The 18,004-nt window shown below is 30.9% G+C and overlaps 1 protein-coding gene across 1 annotated transcript; it reads right to left on the bottom strand.

Moving 5' to 3' along the window:
* Positions 1 to 2,547: 2,547 nt before the first annotated feature.
* LOC139488417 (Golgi to ER traffic protein 4 homolog) lies at positions 2,548 to 17,992 on the bottom strand. The gene is made up of 9 exons (XM_071273985.1): positions 17,877 to 17,992; positions 12,596 to 12,674; positions 11,410 to 11,491; positions 10,419 to 10,571; positions 9,815 to 9,953; positions 8,236 to 8,376; positions 7,786 to 7,861; positions 5,687 to 5,756; positions 2,548 to 4,319 (listed from the first exon to the last, which is right to left on the bottom strand). Exons 1-9 carry the CDS (start codon positions 17,987 to 17,989, stop codon positions 4,204 to 4,206), a joined length of 969 nt encoding a protein of 322 aa, XP_071130086.1. The 5' UTR covers positions 17,990 to 17,992; the 3' UTR covers positions 2,548 to 4,203.
* Between the last annotated feature and the right edge of the window lie 12 nt (positions 17,993 to 18,004).

Raw genomic sequence — 18,004 nt, 5'->3', positions numbered from 1 at the left:
AATCAAAAAAGGTCCTTTTTGGCAATAAAGAATGGGTGGCACGAATTTTTGTTTCTTCAGTTATTAAATTACACTTAAGGCCAAAGACAATTAGCTTAAACTAGTATTTTTTCTGTGAAATGATGACAAACAAATCGCCATGGACCACCGTGGGAGACCAAAAACCGTAAATGACCTCGAACTCTTGAAATGACTTGAACTGCATGGTATTGACTAACTCATTTTGCTGATCTTTCACCTAAACATATTTGTTTTCAATAAGTGCTTGATGCTTTAGCAGTTGAAAGGGTGTTAAAAATTCTCCAATGTGAATAAAGTCTTACAAAACAGGATTTAGATCATTAATAATTGCCAAAACTAAAGATGAGGTATTCTTCATAAAATCATACAAGTTTTACAAATTGAGTAATCAAATGACAATGTTGTTGACAACAAGGAAAAACTGAAGATTAAAGACTGATGGTAAGAAATACAATTATTGGTACTTTCTGCATCATTTGATGTATGGTGGAGAGTTGTCTAACTGGAAATCACACCATATCTTCTACTTAAAAAACAAACCTTGATTTCCCATCACATGTATTCAGAACATGGTATTTCCCTTTAATTCATGAAAATAGATTCTTTCATTTTACCCATTTGTCAATATGTTTCAACTTTTATATTTTAAAATGCTCAGTTAATTTAACATTTTAAAGTTTGAACTAGCATGTTTAATATCAAGATTAAGAGTGTCTGTCAACTACAAAGTAGGGTGTCTATGCATATTACACGAACATGAATATGCATATAACTAGAAACAGAACAGCCAACATCATTGGATGTAAAATCTTAGCCAATATTCATATATTTCAAAAACCTTCACTTTCAATCTTCGGAAATACTTGACTATCAAACTATTTATAATATTGGAGTAAATAAATCCTTTCTCAGTCTAAATAAAAAATATATCACTGTAATTAAAATTCTATACAAAGACTCCATCGAAGGTTGTCAATCTTTATTGCAGACAAGCCACTTATAATTGGCACATTTTTTCTTCAATTCCCGAGCAGATGCCCAAACACTCATAGCTCTTTTGTCTCATTGAAATTCAAATATAAATATAGCTGCAAACCTGAATTAGCCATTGCCCTTGTTATCTGCAAACACTTACTTTAGACGTATTTCTGCATGTTTAAAACCTTTGAACTTCCAAATTCCTTGCCTTGTGTGTCTGTGCAAACAATATCATCTACCTTATCAAAAAAAAATCCCTTGGCAATCCTGTATGTCTGGTTCTGAATTTTTGTTTCTTCAGTCATTAAAATTACGAGGAAGGCCGAAGACAAATAGTTTATACTTATTGCAATTTTCTGTAAAATGATAACAAACAAATCTCTCGTTGAAGCCATGGAACACCATTTGAGACTGAAAACCGTAAATGTCACATCAATCCCTTGAAATGACAGAACCTGCATGGTAAGGGCTAAATCAATAGAATCCAATGACTGTGTCATGCATTCGTTTTATGTGTTTGAGCTTTTAAATTTTGACATTTGATTAAGGACTTCCGTTTTGAATTTTCCTCTGAATTCAGTGATTTTACTTTTTGTTACCCTTTCACCTAAACATATATTTTTCAAAAAGAGCTTATTGCTTTAGCAGTTGAAAGGGTGTTAAAATTGTCCAATGTGTCAAAGTCATACAACTCTAGAATAAGATCATTGAAAATTATCAAAACCAAGGATAAGCTATTCTCCATTAAATCATATAATTTTCACAAAATCGAGTCATCAAAAGACATACATATGGGAACAGGAAAACAGAGAAGATTTAAGATAGATGGAAAGAAATCCATTTTTTTTGTTACATATAGGTCATTTGATGTCTGGTGGAGAGTTGCATCATTGACAATTACAACACATCTTCTTCTCTATTGTTAACAATGATTACCCTCAATTTTTGAAAAGAACATGGTATTATTCTTGTATTCATTAAAATAGATTTTTAGCTCTTTACCCATTTGTCAACATTACTTTTCAATGGTAGAAACTTTTAAATTTTAAATATTCAGTAAATCTCACATCTTAAAAAGATTGAACTAGCATGTTAAAATTCAAGACGAAGTGTGTCAGTCAAATACAAAGCTGGGTTCATATCCATAGCACATTAACAGGTTTTTATCCTGAATATGCCATTAACTGGAAACTGAACATTAAACAGCCAAATACAATCCTTAAATGTAAAGTCTTAGCCAATATACATATTATCAGGATAACCTTCACTTTAAGTCTTCTAAATACTTGACAATCAGAACTCCTATTTTTTAAAATGTCTACCGTTCTGTCACAAATTTCATTTGAATTACTCCATACATCAAGTGCTTATGTTTTATTATTTTGATTGTTGTTACCATCTAGAATATAGGAGAGTACCTTAATAAGACGATGATAATTTGTTTATTTCATCTCTTGTTTGACAGATATGCAACAGCTAGGTAATATCTGACAAACTTGTTTGTACATGAACACTTATATTTACTCATAAATAAATAAAATTCAGTAATGATTTTGTTGTGTTACTTTTATTTCCCATCTTTTAAACGTGAAAAAGCTGTGTTTATAGAGCTATAAAGCTGTATGTTTCACATAATATGAAAAAATAAATAACTTACATGTTACAAGCACTTAATATACAATGGTTTCTCACCAACTGTGTTAATAACATGAAAACAGAAAAAACATATTTGAAAGGAAACTCGGCAGACCATTGAAACTCACAAAATGCATGTAATTTCTTTTTATTTTCATCGAAGAAATATATAGCTACTTTCTCCATTAAGGGGGATGCATGTTGATTCTTTGTTTTTCATGGAATAAATATGTCCAGAAGCCTACTTTCTCCATTAAGGGGATCAGTATTTTTTGGCTAAGAAACATTTATTTTTATGTCCCAATCTAAAAGTGGACTTTATTGCATTTGCCTTGTCTATCTAGTACATTTGTCAATTAAAATCAGTAGTTCCTGAGAATTGTGACAAATATATATTTTAAATAACTCAGGAACTGCTAAACGCTACAACCTCATGCATGTCATATTTACATGTAGTTAACTGATACTTACAAATAGGAGTGTGATAAGGCCAATGTCAAATTTCTCATTTATTTTTAAATTAATTTTTAAAGAAAGTGAGGGCAATATTGACAAAATATCCTTCAAAGGCGAAAAGAAATTTTTTAATACAATATTTTTCTCTATAAGAGAAACCATTTAAGAATGCTTCAAAGAAATGCTTCAAAGAAAATAAAGATGAGCAAATGAAATATCAATTATCATAAATAATTTATGCATATCTTAGAAATAATAACAATGTAGGTATGTGTGTACATTTTCATGTTTAACTTATAATGTATCATTATGAAGTAACACCTGCAAACCCAAAATTATCAATAAACAGAAATATAAATGCTTCCAGACTGAGCTTTATACCATAATTTAAATATTTTTGTATATAATTCATGTAACAGCACTATATACATACAATGTTTGACACATTCACTCAGCAAACACATTCAACAATTTGAAACAGCTTGTATGTGTAAAACTTATATTGCTGACCGCCTTGCAATTAACAGATATCTATTGATGTTTTCTGAGGTAGGAAAAATATGAATTTTTTATAGACTAAACATTTCTAGTTATTGACATACCAGAATGATTTGAGTTCATTACATTTCTGATCTAACAACCCACAAATTTAAATGTTCAAAGAGTTACAAATATTCTATAAGAATGTATGAAAAATTGATAAAATCATCAAATTAAATGTCTACAAATATGTGTATTTTCCTCGATCAATGAAAATTGGTACCCTAAAAAAATTAATGAACCTACAGGAACCATGGATAATATTCATTTTTAAACTGTTGTCTTTCCTAATATAAATAAAAAGTACTAAACTGTTCCAATAAAACTCTCACTCAAAAAAAAGTCTCTTGACATTTTCACTCCAACAAAAATAATACCAAAACTTTGAATACATGTATGAAATTGAGGTTATATTATCACTGAAATATTTTGCTTTCATACCAAGATTGAATTTTTCCCCAACTATGAAGTAAATCTATAAAACACAAAATATTTTTTACTGAATTCATAAATAAACGAACAGTCAATGAATACATCTCAACAATTGTTTATAATTATAACAATGATGACATCCTAGTCCAAATCTACAACAGATTCCACTTTTTCCACTTTCGGAGACGGAACTGATTCTGTTGATGTTTGCATAGGTTCTTCTTCCCCTCCTCCTAGTAAAGTATTTAGTAAATTACCTGTCATATAGAAAAAGATAAATAATGTTTAATTAAGACTGGTTTTTATTAGGAAAATCATAATTTAATATGATCTAATAGTACAACAAGAGCAATCATTTGAAGTAGATGCCTGGGATTCACTTTTTTTAAGACCCTGGCCACTATCAATTCTATCGAAATTTTAAGGAAAAGGCAAGATAGTCTTTAGTTACAAAATATTTTTCAAGATTTTTGTCCTATCATTGGTTATAAGCTGTCTCTCCATCAATCATACAATATACTAGCAAATTTACCTGACCATATCGGGAAATAGGTATTAGTCGGATCTTAACACGTACTTGTGATTTGTTTAAAACCGGTTTTGATAAAACTATACGAAGAAATGTCGAAATGTTCAGGACTTAATTAAATCCGTATTTCGGTAAGATGGTGCAAGCATACGATTTTTATTGCGTCTTACACTTTGAGAAGCGAATAATCTTTAACTACTTTATTCAAATATTGTGTAAAAACGTTAATTTTGAGCTATGAAAGTCAAGTGGCTCAAGCATTTTTCTGAGGAAGTTTTAAAAAATTGCAAAGAAATGTTTTTACAGTAGGTTAGCTTTCATTAGTCTCCACTATCTATAGATTAACAACTTTTGGTTATATTTATAATTTAGAATCATCATTGAAGGTGGAGCACGATTGCAAAGTTAATTATATTGATGTGCCATTTTTATGCAAGAGTGAAATTCCGTTGTATTATGTGCCAATTCGAAAAAGTTATGCGAGTTTTGTCTACCCTTAACAGGTTCATTTTTTATAATTAAGTTTAGGTTTCTGATATAATTTTGAATAATTACAAAATGTATCAATTCAATATATTTCAGTTTTTGTTATTGGTGTATCCAAAACATTGATGTACGAATATGATTTCATAAATTTGAAACGTTTAAAATGATTACATACCAATATAAAGAACCGTTCATCATTTTTGAAAAAAGACTATGAATGAAAGTCGAATTATTTATCTTCCCTTCATGATTGATTGATTGGGAAATGAACCAGTTATCTAATGGTAATCACAGAGAGGGACTAGCAAGCAATTTTTAATTAATTTTCCACTATAAACGAATATTACTTTATACAAATATAAGGACTTTATTAGCTAAATCTACAAATTTTATTAGATATTATGATTTTGTATTGCAATAGATTAATATGCTAAATATACATTTCACACTATGCTTTCTAATAAAAACATTTTGTGTTTATAATTATCTATAAATCTAAATATTCACAACTTGAAGACCATCACAATTTAAATAAAATATATTCTAAAAGTTTAAGACTTTTGAATCGTTTCAATTTAAAATGTTTACTATATTATAATTTTTACTTACCAAACATGCCCTGTTGGCTTTTCCTTGGTGGTGGCAATCCAAAGAATAATTGACCAATTTTATCTAAATACTGAAAATAAAAAATAATACCATGAAAATTTAATCCCACAAGGTATCACAAGGATGTTATATCATTTGATTTTTAATGACAATTCCAAATAAACATTTCCATATCTTTTCCTTAATTAAAGTCTGTCATTGCAATGAACGTTTTGATATATTACGTAAGTTTATTCAATAGTTTGCTATCTGAAAGGTGTTTGCATGCTAATATTTTAATCTTTTTCTCTCCCTTTCTAATTTTGGGGAATTTGTGTAAAACTGCCTTCAAACATTTGTACAGCAACCTACAAATATAACAAAAACAAGCACTCAGCTCTATATTTATTTTGACATCAAGCTGGTGTATTATTTAGTGAACGCATATGATCTCTTGAAAAAATCTAAAATGCAAGAAAATATAGTAAATCTCAATACCAAAGCTAACATTCTTGATATATAAAACTAACATTAATTAAGAAGCAAGTACTATGCAAGAATTCTCATCATTAATTTTCCATTTATATACATGTAGTATTAAATGTCTACACGATAAACTTGTAAATAATTACATTAGATGTATGTTTCACTACAATACGTTATTCTGATTGGCAGGGTTCGACATTAACGGTAGTCCGGTGCCCCCCTAAAATCTAGGAGGACTACCAAAACATGGTTAATCAGTAGTCCTGTGGACCACCTGGAAATTTGTATATGGTCTGGCTATTTCAATGCTAAAAATTGGCATAAAAGTCCTCCCAATTATGTTTACATTTTTCAAAGACAGTGATGGCATTTGGAAGAACGTAAATTTTATATTGTTATTATGAAAGCACTTATGAGATCCAGATTTCTGATCAGAATCTTCACAGTGTTTGTAACACATGGGATTTTAATGTAAAATGAAAATGTCTGATAACCAAAATGTGAAGAAACTGCAGAAAAGACAGAAAAGGTCAGCAATAAAAACGTAGGTGTCAGAGTTAAAAAAAAAAACTTCCCAAATTTGGATAAAAAAATTATTATCCCCAAAAAAAGAAACAGGAAGAGGTAGTTTGAAAAAAAAGCCAACAATATTTTTTGGTGGCTTTCTTATTAAAAAAAAACCATATATGCATGTCTTTCAAAATGGTATTAAAGGCATTTTGTTTTAGCAACATATCCACTCAATTGCTTTCAACAGTGATGATGAAGTTGACCTCTAGTTCACAAACAAAGACATTGTATCACTACAATTACTGTTTGAAGAATTAATGAAAACTTTGACTTATTTTTATCGTTTTTTTTTCTAAATAATCCTGGAATAGAAGGTCAAATAACTCCACCTAACAAGGCCTTAGAAATTGTCTCAGATTGCAGATTTTGCATTTCATTTTTCAAATTTTTCTGACGGTAAAAGTTCAGGAGTAATAAAATTTATTCACTGAGTGTCAATTTTAATTTATCTGAAAAAAAAATTAAATTTTCAAAACTCAAATGAACATTTGTGTGCTATTGAGGTGCTCAGATGGCAGGAAATTGCATCTTATTTCGAAAAATTTTCTTGGGGGGGGGGGGGGGGGCATGCCCCCAAACCCCCCTAGCTAGTTCGGCCCGCATTGAGGCCCTCATCGGGGATAGAGGTGGACTACCAGGACTACCCAAATTTTTTTCTTGGTAGTCCTGTGGACTACATCACCTTTAATGTTAGTGTCAAACCCTGATTGGCTAACTACACATGGCGTGTTATTCCTTAAGCAATTGCATTACTCAATAAAACTTTTCATTCATGATAACACGAGGTCCCACAATAAAGTGCACAAGTAAATTAAATAACAAATTGATATAATTCGTGTTTTCATGATCCCAGCTAAAAAATGTAATTATAAGCTATTGAATGCTTCTTTTTGTAACTTCATAGGGTTGTAAAAGCGTTGACCGTGCGCACATTTTTAGAATGAACACTTCCGCATTCATACAAAATGTACTTCGGTCAACGCTTTTACACCCCAATGAAGTTACAAAAAGAAGCATTCAATTCTTAAATAAATGTTTTTAATTTTTTCAAAACTAATGTTTACCTCTTTATAACTTGGATCTCTCTTGATAGAAGACTCATATTTATCACAGAGAATAGAAAACACTGTTACCTTCCCCCTGAAATAAAACAAAAATATTTAGATGTGTATCTATTTCAACTACTGTTTTCTTTAATTTCATTTTACAATGAAAAAGAAGAGCAAGTACAAATATCACTTTTTAATTGTATAGCAGTGTATATGCATGTAATGTTCTCTACAGGACATTTATCAACAAACTAGCATCTGATGTCATTCTGAAAATCGTCTCAAAAAGTTCAAAATAAATATCAATAAACTTCCTTCATTATACATCTACCGCTCAATATGGACAAACACCTGGATGCAGTGAGACATGTAAATAATCAGGAACTAATATGATCTAATTTCACTTTATACACTTAGATTTTCTATAAACAAAACAATATGTTTTTTTACATTTCCATTTCTTACCCCTCTAATGCTAATAATAGAAACCATACAAAGTTCAGTAAAGGCAGTAAATAAGGAGGCCCCTTACACACTCCTGGGTGCTGTTTTGTATAATTGGTAAACACTATCAGAGCAGTATCTTTATTCTGTAGACATAAATATCTGGAAAAGACATAAAAGATTGTATAATATAATGCATTAAATTATCATGAACATGTAAATTCTTGAACTACATTTTTAGTTTTATGCAACCCCAGAAGGTATTTATCTATTAACTGATACCATATGTCTTCTCTTCGTATTTTCTCATACATTGCAGTAACTTACAGAATTGCTTTATATGCTACAAGGAGGATACAGTGTCTAAAGAGTGTTTCATGCTCAACTACATTTTTTGAGAGATTGCCTCATATTAATCTATAATTTGTGTATACAAGCTTGATATCAACTTATTTTTGTCCAAGTCATTTCCCTTGGAACGTATAAACAGATGATTTTCTTATAAGGCAACCAAAATTGAACCCTGTGATACAATCAAGTCTGATAAAATATCCTTACTAGGTTGAAGTGATAAATTAAGGCCTAAAGAAATTTAAATAAAAATTGTTCAGGAAAAAACTTTTTTTTCAAGTCTAACGCTCTATATAACAAGTTAAATGTGACTGATTGATGGAGGAATTCGTGTACTTAGAGCTCCAACATGCTTTAAAGGGAAGTAACTCTTGCTCAAATTTGTTTCAATCAAAACCTATCTATTTGTGTAAATATTTTTTTCTAAACTGTAAATAAATTCATGTGGGCCATATCAATGTTTTGTGTAAGCTTCTTACTGGTCATCCTTAATGTTACTGTTTATCAGTTTTACCATGATTTGTTTGTAAACAATTGGAAGAATGAAATATTTAATTGATCTAAATGTCAAAATGGTCGAATTTTGTATGGAAAATTATCTAACTGATTTAGGACACCACTGCCAGATGCAAATCTAAATGCAGTAGTTAGGTTTTTTTACCCATCAAATAGGATAGATTAGTTATTATTGATGGATTAGAGTTTGTGATTTATGTAAGAAAGAAGAATTGGGAGATGAATTTCATTATATATTTAACTGTACCTTCTTCAATGTTGAAAGAATACAGTTTTTACCTGCAGAGATATGTTGGGTAAAAAGTTTATTAGTTTCTAAGAGTTATTGAATAATAAGAATAAATTCATACTTGTTGGCTTATCCAAGTTCTGTCAACTTATAATGTCATTATTCAAGTGATATATACCTTCCTGGACAATTCTGTATATGTACAAATATTTTAATTTTTTTCTTGCATTATCTTTTTTATATTGTTTGTTTGAATTATCATGGCTTATGTAAGACCTCTAAATATCAACATTTTCAAAGTTTCTATTCATGGAAATGATTTTTTTTTAAATCAGTAAATAATTCAGGCCAGCCATTAAGATGACTGTCAAGAAATAAATAATATGCTAAAAGTGGTGTTAAACAGCAAATAATCAATCAACCAATCTATAGGTATAACATGATCAAAAATTAGTCTAAAACAAATACAGCTTGAGACTTAATAAAATTATCTTATTAACATACTGTAAAACTGCTTGTGCTATGAACATGTCAACTTCTGAGGAGTATCCATGGTTGACATGGAATTCTACCAACATCAAGGCACAATTATCACCATCAGCGGAATGGATAAAGTGGTATCTGGCCTGAGAATAATTCTTGTCTGAAAGAATAAAATAATTCCATAACTTTAAGGGAAAAAGAGCACATACATAGTATTTCATTTTATATTGTTGTTTCATATTGTTTAAGTAATTAATATAAGCTCCTTGAAAGTATGACTGATTGAAGAAGAAAAGAAGTTGGGATAATGTTTGTTTTTACTGTATGTCCTATAACTGTAGATGTTTGCATTCTGATTTATGACCCTGTCCTTTATTATCTATGGAATATACAGAGTTGTTTCAAAATGAATCATAACACAAGCATTTGAAGCATTTCATATTTTTTCCAACCATGTTAATAATTCTAATATTCAATAACATATTTGTATTACATCAATATGATCAAATATGTGTCACAATTTACAAAATACAAAAAAAAAACAGATATCCACAAAAAAATCAAAACAAAAAAAACCCACAAAATTTATTACATGTTTTCTAATAGTGTTTTCTATAATATTTACCCTTCCAAAAAGCGAGACCAAATTTTTGATGTAGATCTGGATGTCCACGTTTGTGTTGACTAACATTCATTGACCATCGAATTGCAGCTATCATAAAATTATGTTTTTCTGCTGAATCAGCATTTAGCAGATTAAATATCTGTAGAACTTTATCTGAAATATAAAAAGAATATTGTGTTTGCATTTGTTAATGCTAGATTGATTGTGTTTACTATCATGATGAAAACATATAGTAGCCATGGTGTTGTTTGGGATAAACTACCTTTTAAATCATATCAACTATGTTGACACATACCTGTTAATCAAGTGCAAATTTTCTCTCCTTTTTTGCAAAGGTTGTAACAAGACTCAAACACCTATTTTTCTGGTGTGGCAGTTTAAAAATGATTGCATAAGATGGGAGTATTTTTTGAAGGCTTTTTAGAGGTGAATGATTTTATTTTCCAGAAGAATATTGAATTTAAAATCTTTTTGTTTTGCTCATTGTTGAAGGCAGTATGAAGACCTGTAGCTGACAACTTCCTTGTTCTTTGCAAATAGATATCTCATTTCACTATTGGATTATGTGCATGCTGCTGTTGCATTTCAATGTATATCAGAAAAAGGGAGAGGGTTTGGATCCATTAAAATGTTTGCACCTGTTCTAAGTCAGGAATCTGATGTACAGTAGTTGTCGTTTGTTTATGAAATTTATACGTGTTTCTCGTTTCTCGTTTTTTTTATACAGATTAGACTGTTGGTTTTCCTGTTTGAATGGTTTTACACTAGTAATTTTGAGGCCCTTTCTAGCTTGTTGTTCGGTGTGAGCCAAGGCTCTGTGTTGAAGGCCGTACATTGACCTATAATGGTTTACTTTTTTAAAATTGTTATTTTGATGGAGAGTTGTCTCATTGGCACTCATACCACATCTTCTTATATCTATATCTGTTGTTTTGCTTAACAATGTAAGTGCACTTGTCTTTTTGGCTTTACAGTCAATATTTATATTTACCTATTGTATCATCTGTCACTTGCTGTGTAGAAGTATTCAACAATTCTATCATCAACATAGCTAAATCAGCTCCACTTGAATGCTATGCAAGTAAGAAAATATAAGATATGGATTAAATATAAAAAAAAAAGATTAAAAAAGAGACCCAAAAAAAAAAATATATTATTTTATTATAACATGTATAAAGTTAGAAATTAGAAGTTCACATGTTTTTGATAACACATACATCTGTGTGTTATTATAATACAGCTCAACATTACCTCAAATAAGACTTATCAGTATCAAGAGTATGTTTGTATTCTCATAATATCAAAACAAAATGGAGAAGAAATCATTCCCTAGATCTGTAATGTACAATGTATTTTCATTATAACAACATGATTGTGGGTGTGATAAATAAATTAGGTTGTTCGCTACTCTGTTTAAAAATAACACGCTTTTTAAAAGCCTGTTATAAATTGAAAGTATATAAATAAAGAAACTAAAAAAGCAGAAAAAAATGGAGGGTCTGTGTGCTTGATTTCGAGATATAAGCAGCTAAAAATTTTGGTGGGAAATAATTCTCTCTAGATTTTTCTTTCACTTAACATTGGCACCTTTTTTGTTTAAAAAACTATGAAAAAATAACAAGGATTTCATAAGATTTTTAAATATGGCTTTTTAAATTATATGTTATAAAAATATGAAAAGAAAATAAAGGGTTAGTGGGCAATTTTTTTTAAAGTTAATATATGGATAAAACCAGAGGATTTTGAAAATCTGGCAAAAATTCAAAAAGTAGAGGAGGAAACATCCTTAAATGTAATATGACATGAGACTAAAATTTGAGTTTCTGTACCTTTTTCCTGATATTGGATATTTAATTCTTTTTTATATATGAATTCAAGTTTTAAGACTATTTTTTTCCAGTTGTTTTTCATTTTTATGCCATGGTACTGTCATGATTGTCAGCATGGTCAGTTTTGCTTTCACTTATCATGCTTATAAAGATATATTCCTCTTTTTTAATGCATATTTTTGTAGGTTTCTTGTTGAAGAGGATCATTCCAAAAAGTAGGTAGTGTAATATACAGTAAGTCAGACTTTCAGTAACCTGCCTCATTTGCTTATATTTTTGTCAGCTTGTCTTTTTTCTATAAAAATACATGACACAAATAAATGATTATTAACTCCACCAGAACTTTACCTGGTTATGTTGAAGTAAGGTAACAGCTCCATTGTATATAAGGTTCAATGCCTCTGTGTATTTTTTCTGTCCATTGTATCTGAAAATACAAATTAAACTTAATGATTAGAAATTAAGTTCACAAAACAAAAATTCATTTTCACTGGACTGGATAAATGTTTTCTTGAAGGTGTCTTTCATATTACTAAGAAACATTGTGGACCTTCAAGATGAATAATCTGCTTTATGTGATTTCTTAAATGATAAATTATCATTGATAATAGTAAATAATAACATTAACGGTACAAATTTTCCTGCACCAGATGCGCATTTCGACAATACATGTCTCTTCAGTGATGCTCGTGGCCAAAATATTAGAAATCCAAAGCTTATATAAAAGATGAAGAGCTATAATCCAAAAGGTCCAAAAAGTATAGCCAAATCCATGAAAGGAATCAGAGCTTTACATGAGGGAGATACATTCCTTAATTTATAATAATTTCTAACATTTTGTAACAGCAAATTTTAAAATGAGGCTTGTTTTTCAAAACATACATTTATCTACAAAAATGTACATTGGTGACATTTTATTCTATTTAAAGTTAAATCATCCATCGTCACTTAGAGGGCTAGTGAATTGATAAAGAGGACTAGTAGAATACTAATTTCACTAGCCCTGCAGGCTCAAACATACTTGTATTTAGATACTGTCAAACCCTGCTATTATTTTTCATAATTGCTGTGATAATTACATTGTTTCCTTTGAAGTTGTAGTTAACTTAAGTCTTATACAAATATTCTGTTACAAAAACAATATTTAATGGACAGATAAAAAAGGTGTATGGCAGAAAATACATACGGTCAAACAGGTTCATTACTGAAATATCTCAAAAGCTTTAATTTATTGGGACAGGTATATACTATATAGATGGAGGAATTTCCAATGCCCTTTAAAGTCAATGGTCAAACTGTAATTTTCGGCTAACATTAGCATAAAATTGGTTAAAATTTTACCTTGCTTTGTCAAGATATCCTTATCATGATTCATTAGAGGTCTTAAATAATTATCCAAAACCATTATTTTTGGAAATATATTATCTTAATTTCGCCGAAATCAGTAGACTTTTTTATTGTCTAATAGTACTGCAACTGACATCGAAAAAGACGCTTAGTTAACGAGTTTAATGGTCCGGAATAACACACGGCTGCAAATTGTTTTAAATGATAGAATAATATCTATATTTTAATTTCCGTCGGGTCGTAAAAAGTTTCTATGGTCACATTTTTGTATTTTATCCCTTTAATAGGGGTACCATCAATTTACGGTTTTGGGTAGTTACCTTAAAATCCAAAAAAATATTTATTGGTTAAATTTCCCGCTATTTCCGCAAATATTTTCTATGCACATATCATCAAGGATAATCGGAATGATGAAGACATAAATATAATACCATCTCCAAGTAAAACTTTCAAACTTATAGTTGGCTGTTTTTTAGATAGAAATTTAACGCGTTTTTCTTTGAAAACGAGAAAACATATGATTCAAAAACAGTATTTGACATTTGAGAGGACAAAACATATTATTGCGATACTGCATGCAAATTTTGTTGGACAAATTCCAAACAATTTTGTCAAAAACTCAAAAATAAAAACATCATTTGTACCTTTTTTAATTACGGAAATTTCCTATCCGTCAATCAGCTCCACCATTTATTTTTTCCTTCACAATGAATTTAATAGTTTCGATGTGATTATGTATATTTTGTAGGATAAGTTAATTTATTTTTGAGTGATTTGAATATATATAGTAGTTCTTTCGTGTATTTTCTGTAAATAAGTTATATTTTTGTTAATAAAATTTTGACTTTATATAAAAGTTAACCAAATCCTTCGGATAAGAGGTTTTTCCGGATAATGACTATAGTTGACATTGTGTGAAAATACATTGTATGTCAATGCTTAAACCTCAGAGCAATTAAAATGCATGCAAGTGGTCGGGGGAAAAGTACTTTTGAAGTTTCGCAGAGATTTGGTGTGTGACAAGGTGATGCTAAAACCAACTTCTCTTGATATTCTGCTTTCCGTGGGCGAATCATCAGTGATGTTATGAGACTTGCACCAGAAGGCAAAATTGGTGCGTCTTTAAATTAGATTGATTGATTGATTGATGGTTGCTTAAAATCCAGTGACAAATATTGCATGCATGATCAGGACGAGAACAAGTTAACAATAAAAACAATAGGTATAGGTTTTGTCATAATAGAGGCCATTCGGGATGATGATCGGAAAAATTTAGACTGCCACTGGAAAATGATGGTATATTGGATTGGGACAGAAATTTTCCATTTCAACATGCCACCTACGGACCCCTCAAAGAGTTGATGCAAGGGTTTTTAACGTGCAAAGAACGTGACACTCCCTTTACACGAGGCATCGGATTTAACGTCCCAATTCTGACCGGATGTGACTGCGAACTTGATACATCCCGCACAGCCAAACGGACGCCCCGCTTCGTTTTACTGCCGGTCGGGGGAGGACCAAGTGACCATATTTCGGTTCCCCAGTCACCCTTGGGAAACTTTAAATTAGAAACAACAGAAATCCATATACATGTATGTGATCAAACTTATCGACATGTATCCTCACAACCTGACACTTTTTTACGATCTCGCACTCAGTTTCTTCCTTATAGTTTGATATGAAAACAGAGTTTTTGTGTAAAAGAAAAACCTTAAAAAAAAAACCCCAGAAAACCACGCAAAACTGAGTCCTCTAAACGTGTTGACAGTCTTTTAAGTTGTGCATATTAATGTGAGTAATCATTTATCCATGCATAACCAAGTACTTATTGAAGTCAACACCTGTGCAATTAAGTAAAACAGTTACTGAAAAATTAGAATTTGAACTTGCTGTCAGTTCCTTAATAACGATTGTTAGTGATGTGATTTGTTCTTCCATAAGAAAAAGCCTTTCTCATGTAGCACATCCTCTATATATACCGATCAATTTTACCCAAGATTGTCTCTCATGCTTACCAAACAACTGCCAAACTCCAGAACTAACTAGATAGTGTGACACCTTACAATTCAGACACAGTGGGGCCAAGGGATATGAAATATAGAGTTTAGCTCTGAACTCAATTTAGGGGATGGCTCATCTGCTGCAGGAAAATTGAAGTCTATGTTAAGACTTTCAGAATTACACCAAGGTGTGTCTGAAAATATCAAGGATACATTAAAAGAAGAACAATTACGTCACCCTGCCACCAGTGCTCTTATGAGCTATGTCCTCGTTTTGGTATTTCTATGGAAATGATGCCCGCATAGCTTGTTAATAGTTATAGGAAGATGTGGTATGAGTGCCAATGATACAACACACCATCCAAGTCACAATTTATAAAAGTAAACCATTATAGGTCACGGTCCGGTCTTCAACACGGAGCCTAGGCTCAAAAGTCCATTGTTAGTTAATTGATGAAAAATAACACAAAGGCGCTTCTGAACCGTATATTGTCCCTAAAGATAACAAAAATTCGTAAATGTATGGCTATTATAAAATCAATCGTTTCTATTGCAACATTCGCACCATTACATTTGGGCTTGACAGTGCAGATACATCATGCATATGAATATGGGAATATGGGTCAGGAACATTGATCGAAACTTTGTACTCACATTTCTTTTGTGTTTCCTATGCAAAGGTTACACTATAACTGACGAGTTTGACCGAATCATGACGGTATTTACGCTCCAAATAGCATTTGTACTCAAAAACTGTGTTTGCTTTGCACAAACTCTGTCCTGCGCCGAATTTGTCCTTATAAAAAAAGGGAAGTGTCTTGTAATGCTCATACGCGTACTGAATCCGCATATGATGACTACGAGATTGATTCATGTCCCTATTTTTTGAATACTTGAGCTATTGTGTGTCGCTTTTAAAAGTTATATAAGGATCATGACTGATTTTAAATTACAACATTAGAAAATTGGCATTGCATTGTATAATTTTTCCAAACTGACTTTGTTTTACACTCAATTTTTTTTTAAACCTCGCATTCGCCTCGGGTGACTATAGTATATTTTGTGTTATAACTGCTCTGTCCAGACTTTGCAAATACACAATATGTATTTATCTATAACTAGATACTAATTTTCACAAAATACACAACCTTTAAGATGCAAAATTAAAAACAATGTTTCAGCGCTTGGATTTAGTTTTTTTCAAAGATAGAAAAAATATTAAAATAATTTGATAAACTGGTGTTTTGTACTTTAGAAAATAATTCTGTAATATACTATAGCGGAATACTATACACAATATGAAAGTTTATGGATGTGAAAAGGTCAAGGCCACTTCTTCTTTTGCTATGTCTTAAATGGAAAAAAATCAGAAGGTTCCAAATCAACGCCATTTTGTAATGGCAGCTCTTCGTATAAGTAGTAAAATTTGTCGTTTTAGCATCGTTTATAGCATATGCTTATGATTGAATCGTTTTTGTAGCATTCTATTGAATAAATATCAGAATATTTCTCCTTTTTGTCCTTGTGGTTGAAATATTGATATTTTTTTGTCTGACCTTTGACCTCAATTTCACAAAACTGAGACCACTCTGGATTTTTACGACCCAACTTTTCTTATTGTACACGTTTTCCTCTTTCCATCGATATATAATTTAGGTGTGTGTTCTTCCGGACCATTAAAGTTTTAAAAAATGAACTCTGGTTGCAGTACTATAAAAGAAAGTGTACATTTTAAACACCTTATTGCTATTTACTGCTGACACGTGAATCTCTGCCACTTGAACTATTGATGTCATACAACAATCACTTTTCCTTTGAGGTGTCAGAAATTTTGTAGTATGAAGTCAACACTTTACTGCAACCTGTGTGATGTCCAGCAATGGTGGTAACAATAAGATGTATTGACATGCACCAAAACTTACCACTAACAGCATTAGGCAACAATTTTTTTCTGTTATTCTTCATATTACCACCCTCATACTCATTGACCAGATGACAATCTAAAACAAAATTCCTGACCCCCAGTGACAGTGTATTCATGACCTTTTACTTTAACATGTTTTTTTTAATAAAGTCATTATTAGACAGCATAACCTCATAAATTCCTATTTTATATATGAATACTAAAATCAAACAGGATGCCAAATATCATGAATATTGGCAAATTATTGGGAATCCCCTAATAAAAAAAAAAATAAAAATTTCAGTTGCACATATGTTCCGTTCATTAGTTGGACGGTATACTTTGCTGAAAGCACATGTTCCATTGTACTTTTCTGTACCTGAAATACAGAGTCCGGTACATTTGATGAGCTTCGTAAAAATTGCCGGCGTCCACACATGATTGACATTTTCTTAGAACTCTGTCAACACCACCGTTTCTAGAAGCTGCCATTTTTTTTACTCTTCG

Source organism: Mytilus edulis, chromosome 9 (assembly GCF_963676685.1).
Source record: "Mytilus edulis chromosome 9, xbMytEdul2.2, whole genome shotgun sequence".
Classification (NCBI taxonomy): Eukaryota; Metazoa; Mollusca; class Bivalvia; order Mytilida; family Mytilidae; genus Mytilus; species Mytilus edulis.
Note: the sequence above shows the minus strand (reverse complement) of the source record. Positions and strands in the feature narration are given on the sequence as shown.

Excerpts from the sequence above, each read along its gene's own strand:
- LOC139488417 (XM_071273985.1), bottom strand. The coding sequence starts at position 17,989 with ATGGCAGCTTCTAGAAACGGTGGTGTTGACAGAGTTCTAAGAAAATGT. Across the intron at positions 12,675-17,876 it reads TACCGGACTCTGTATTTCAG|ATACAATGGACAGAAAAAAT; the intron begins GTACAGAAAAGT and ends TTGTATTTTCAG. Across the intron at positions 11,492-12,595 it reads CCTTACTTCAACATAACCAG|CATTCAAGTGGAGCTGATTT; the intron begins GTAAAGTTCTGG and ends TTACTTGCATAG.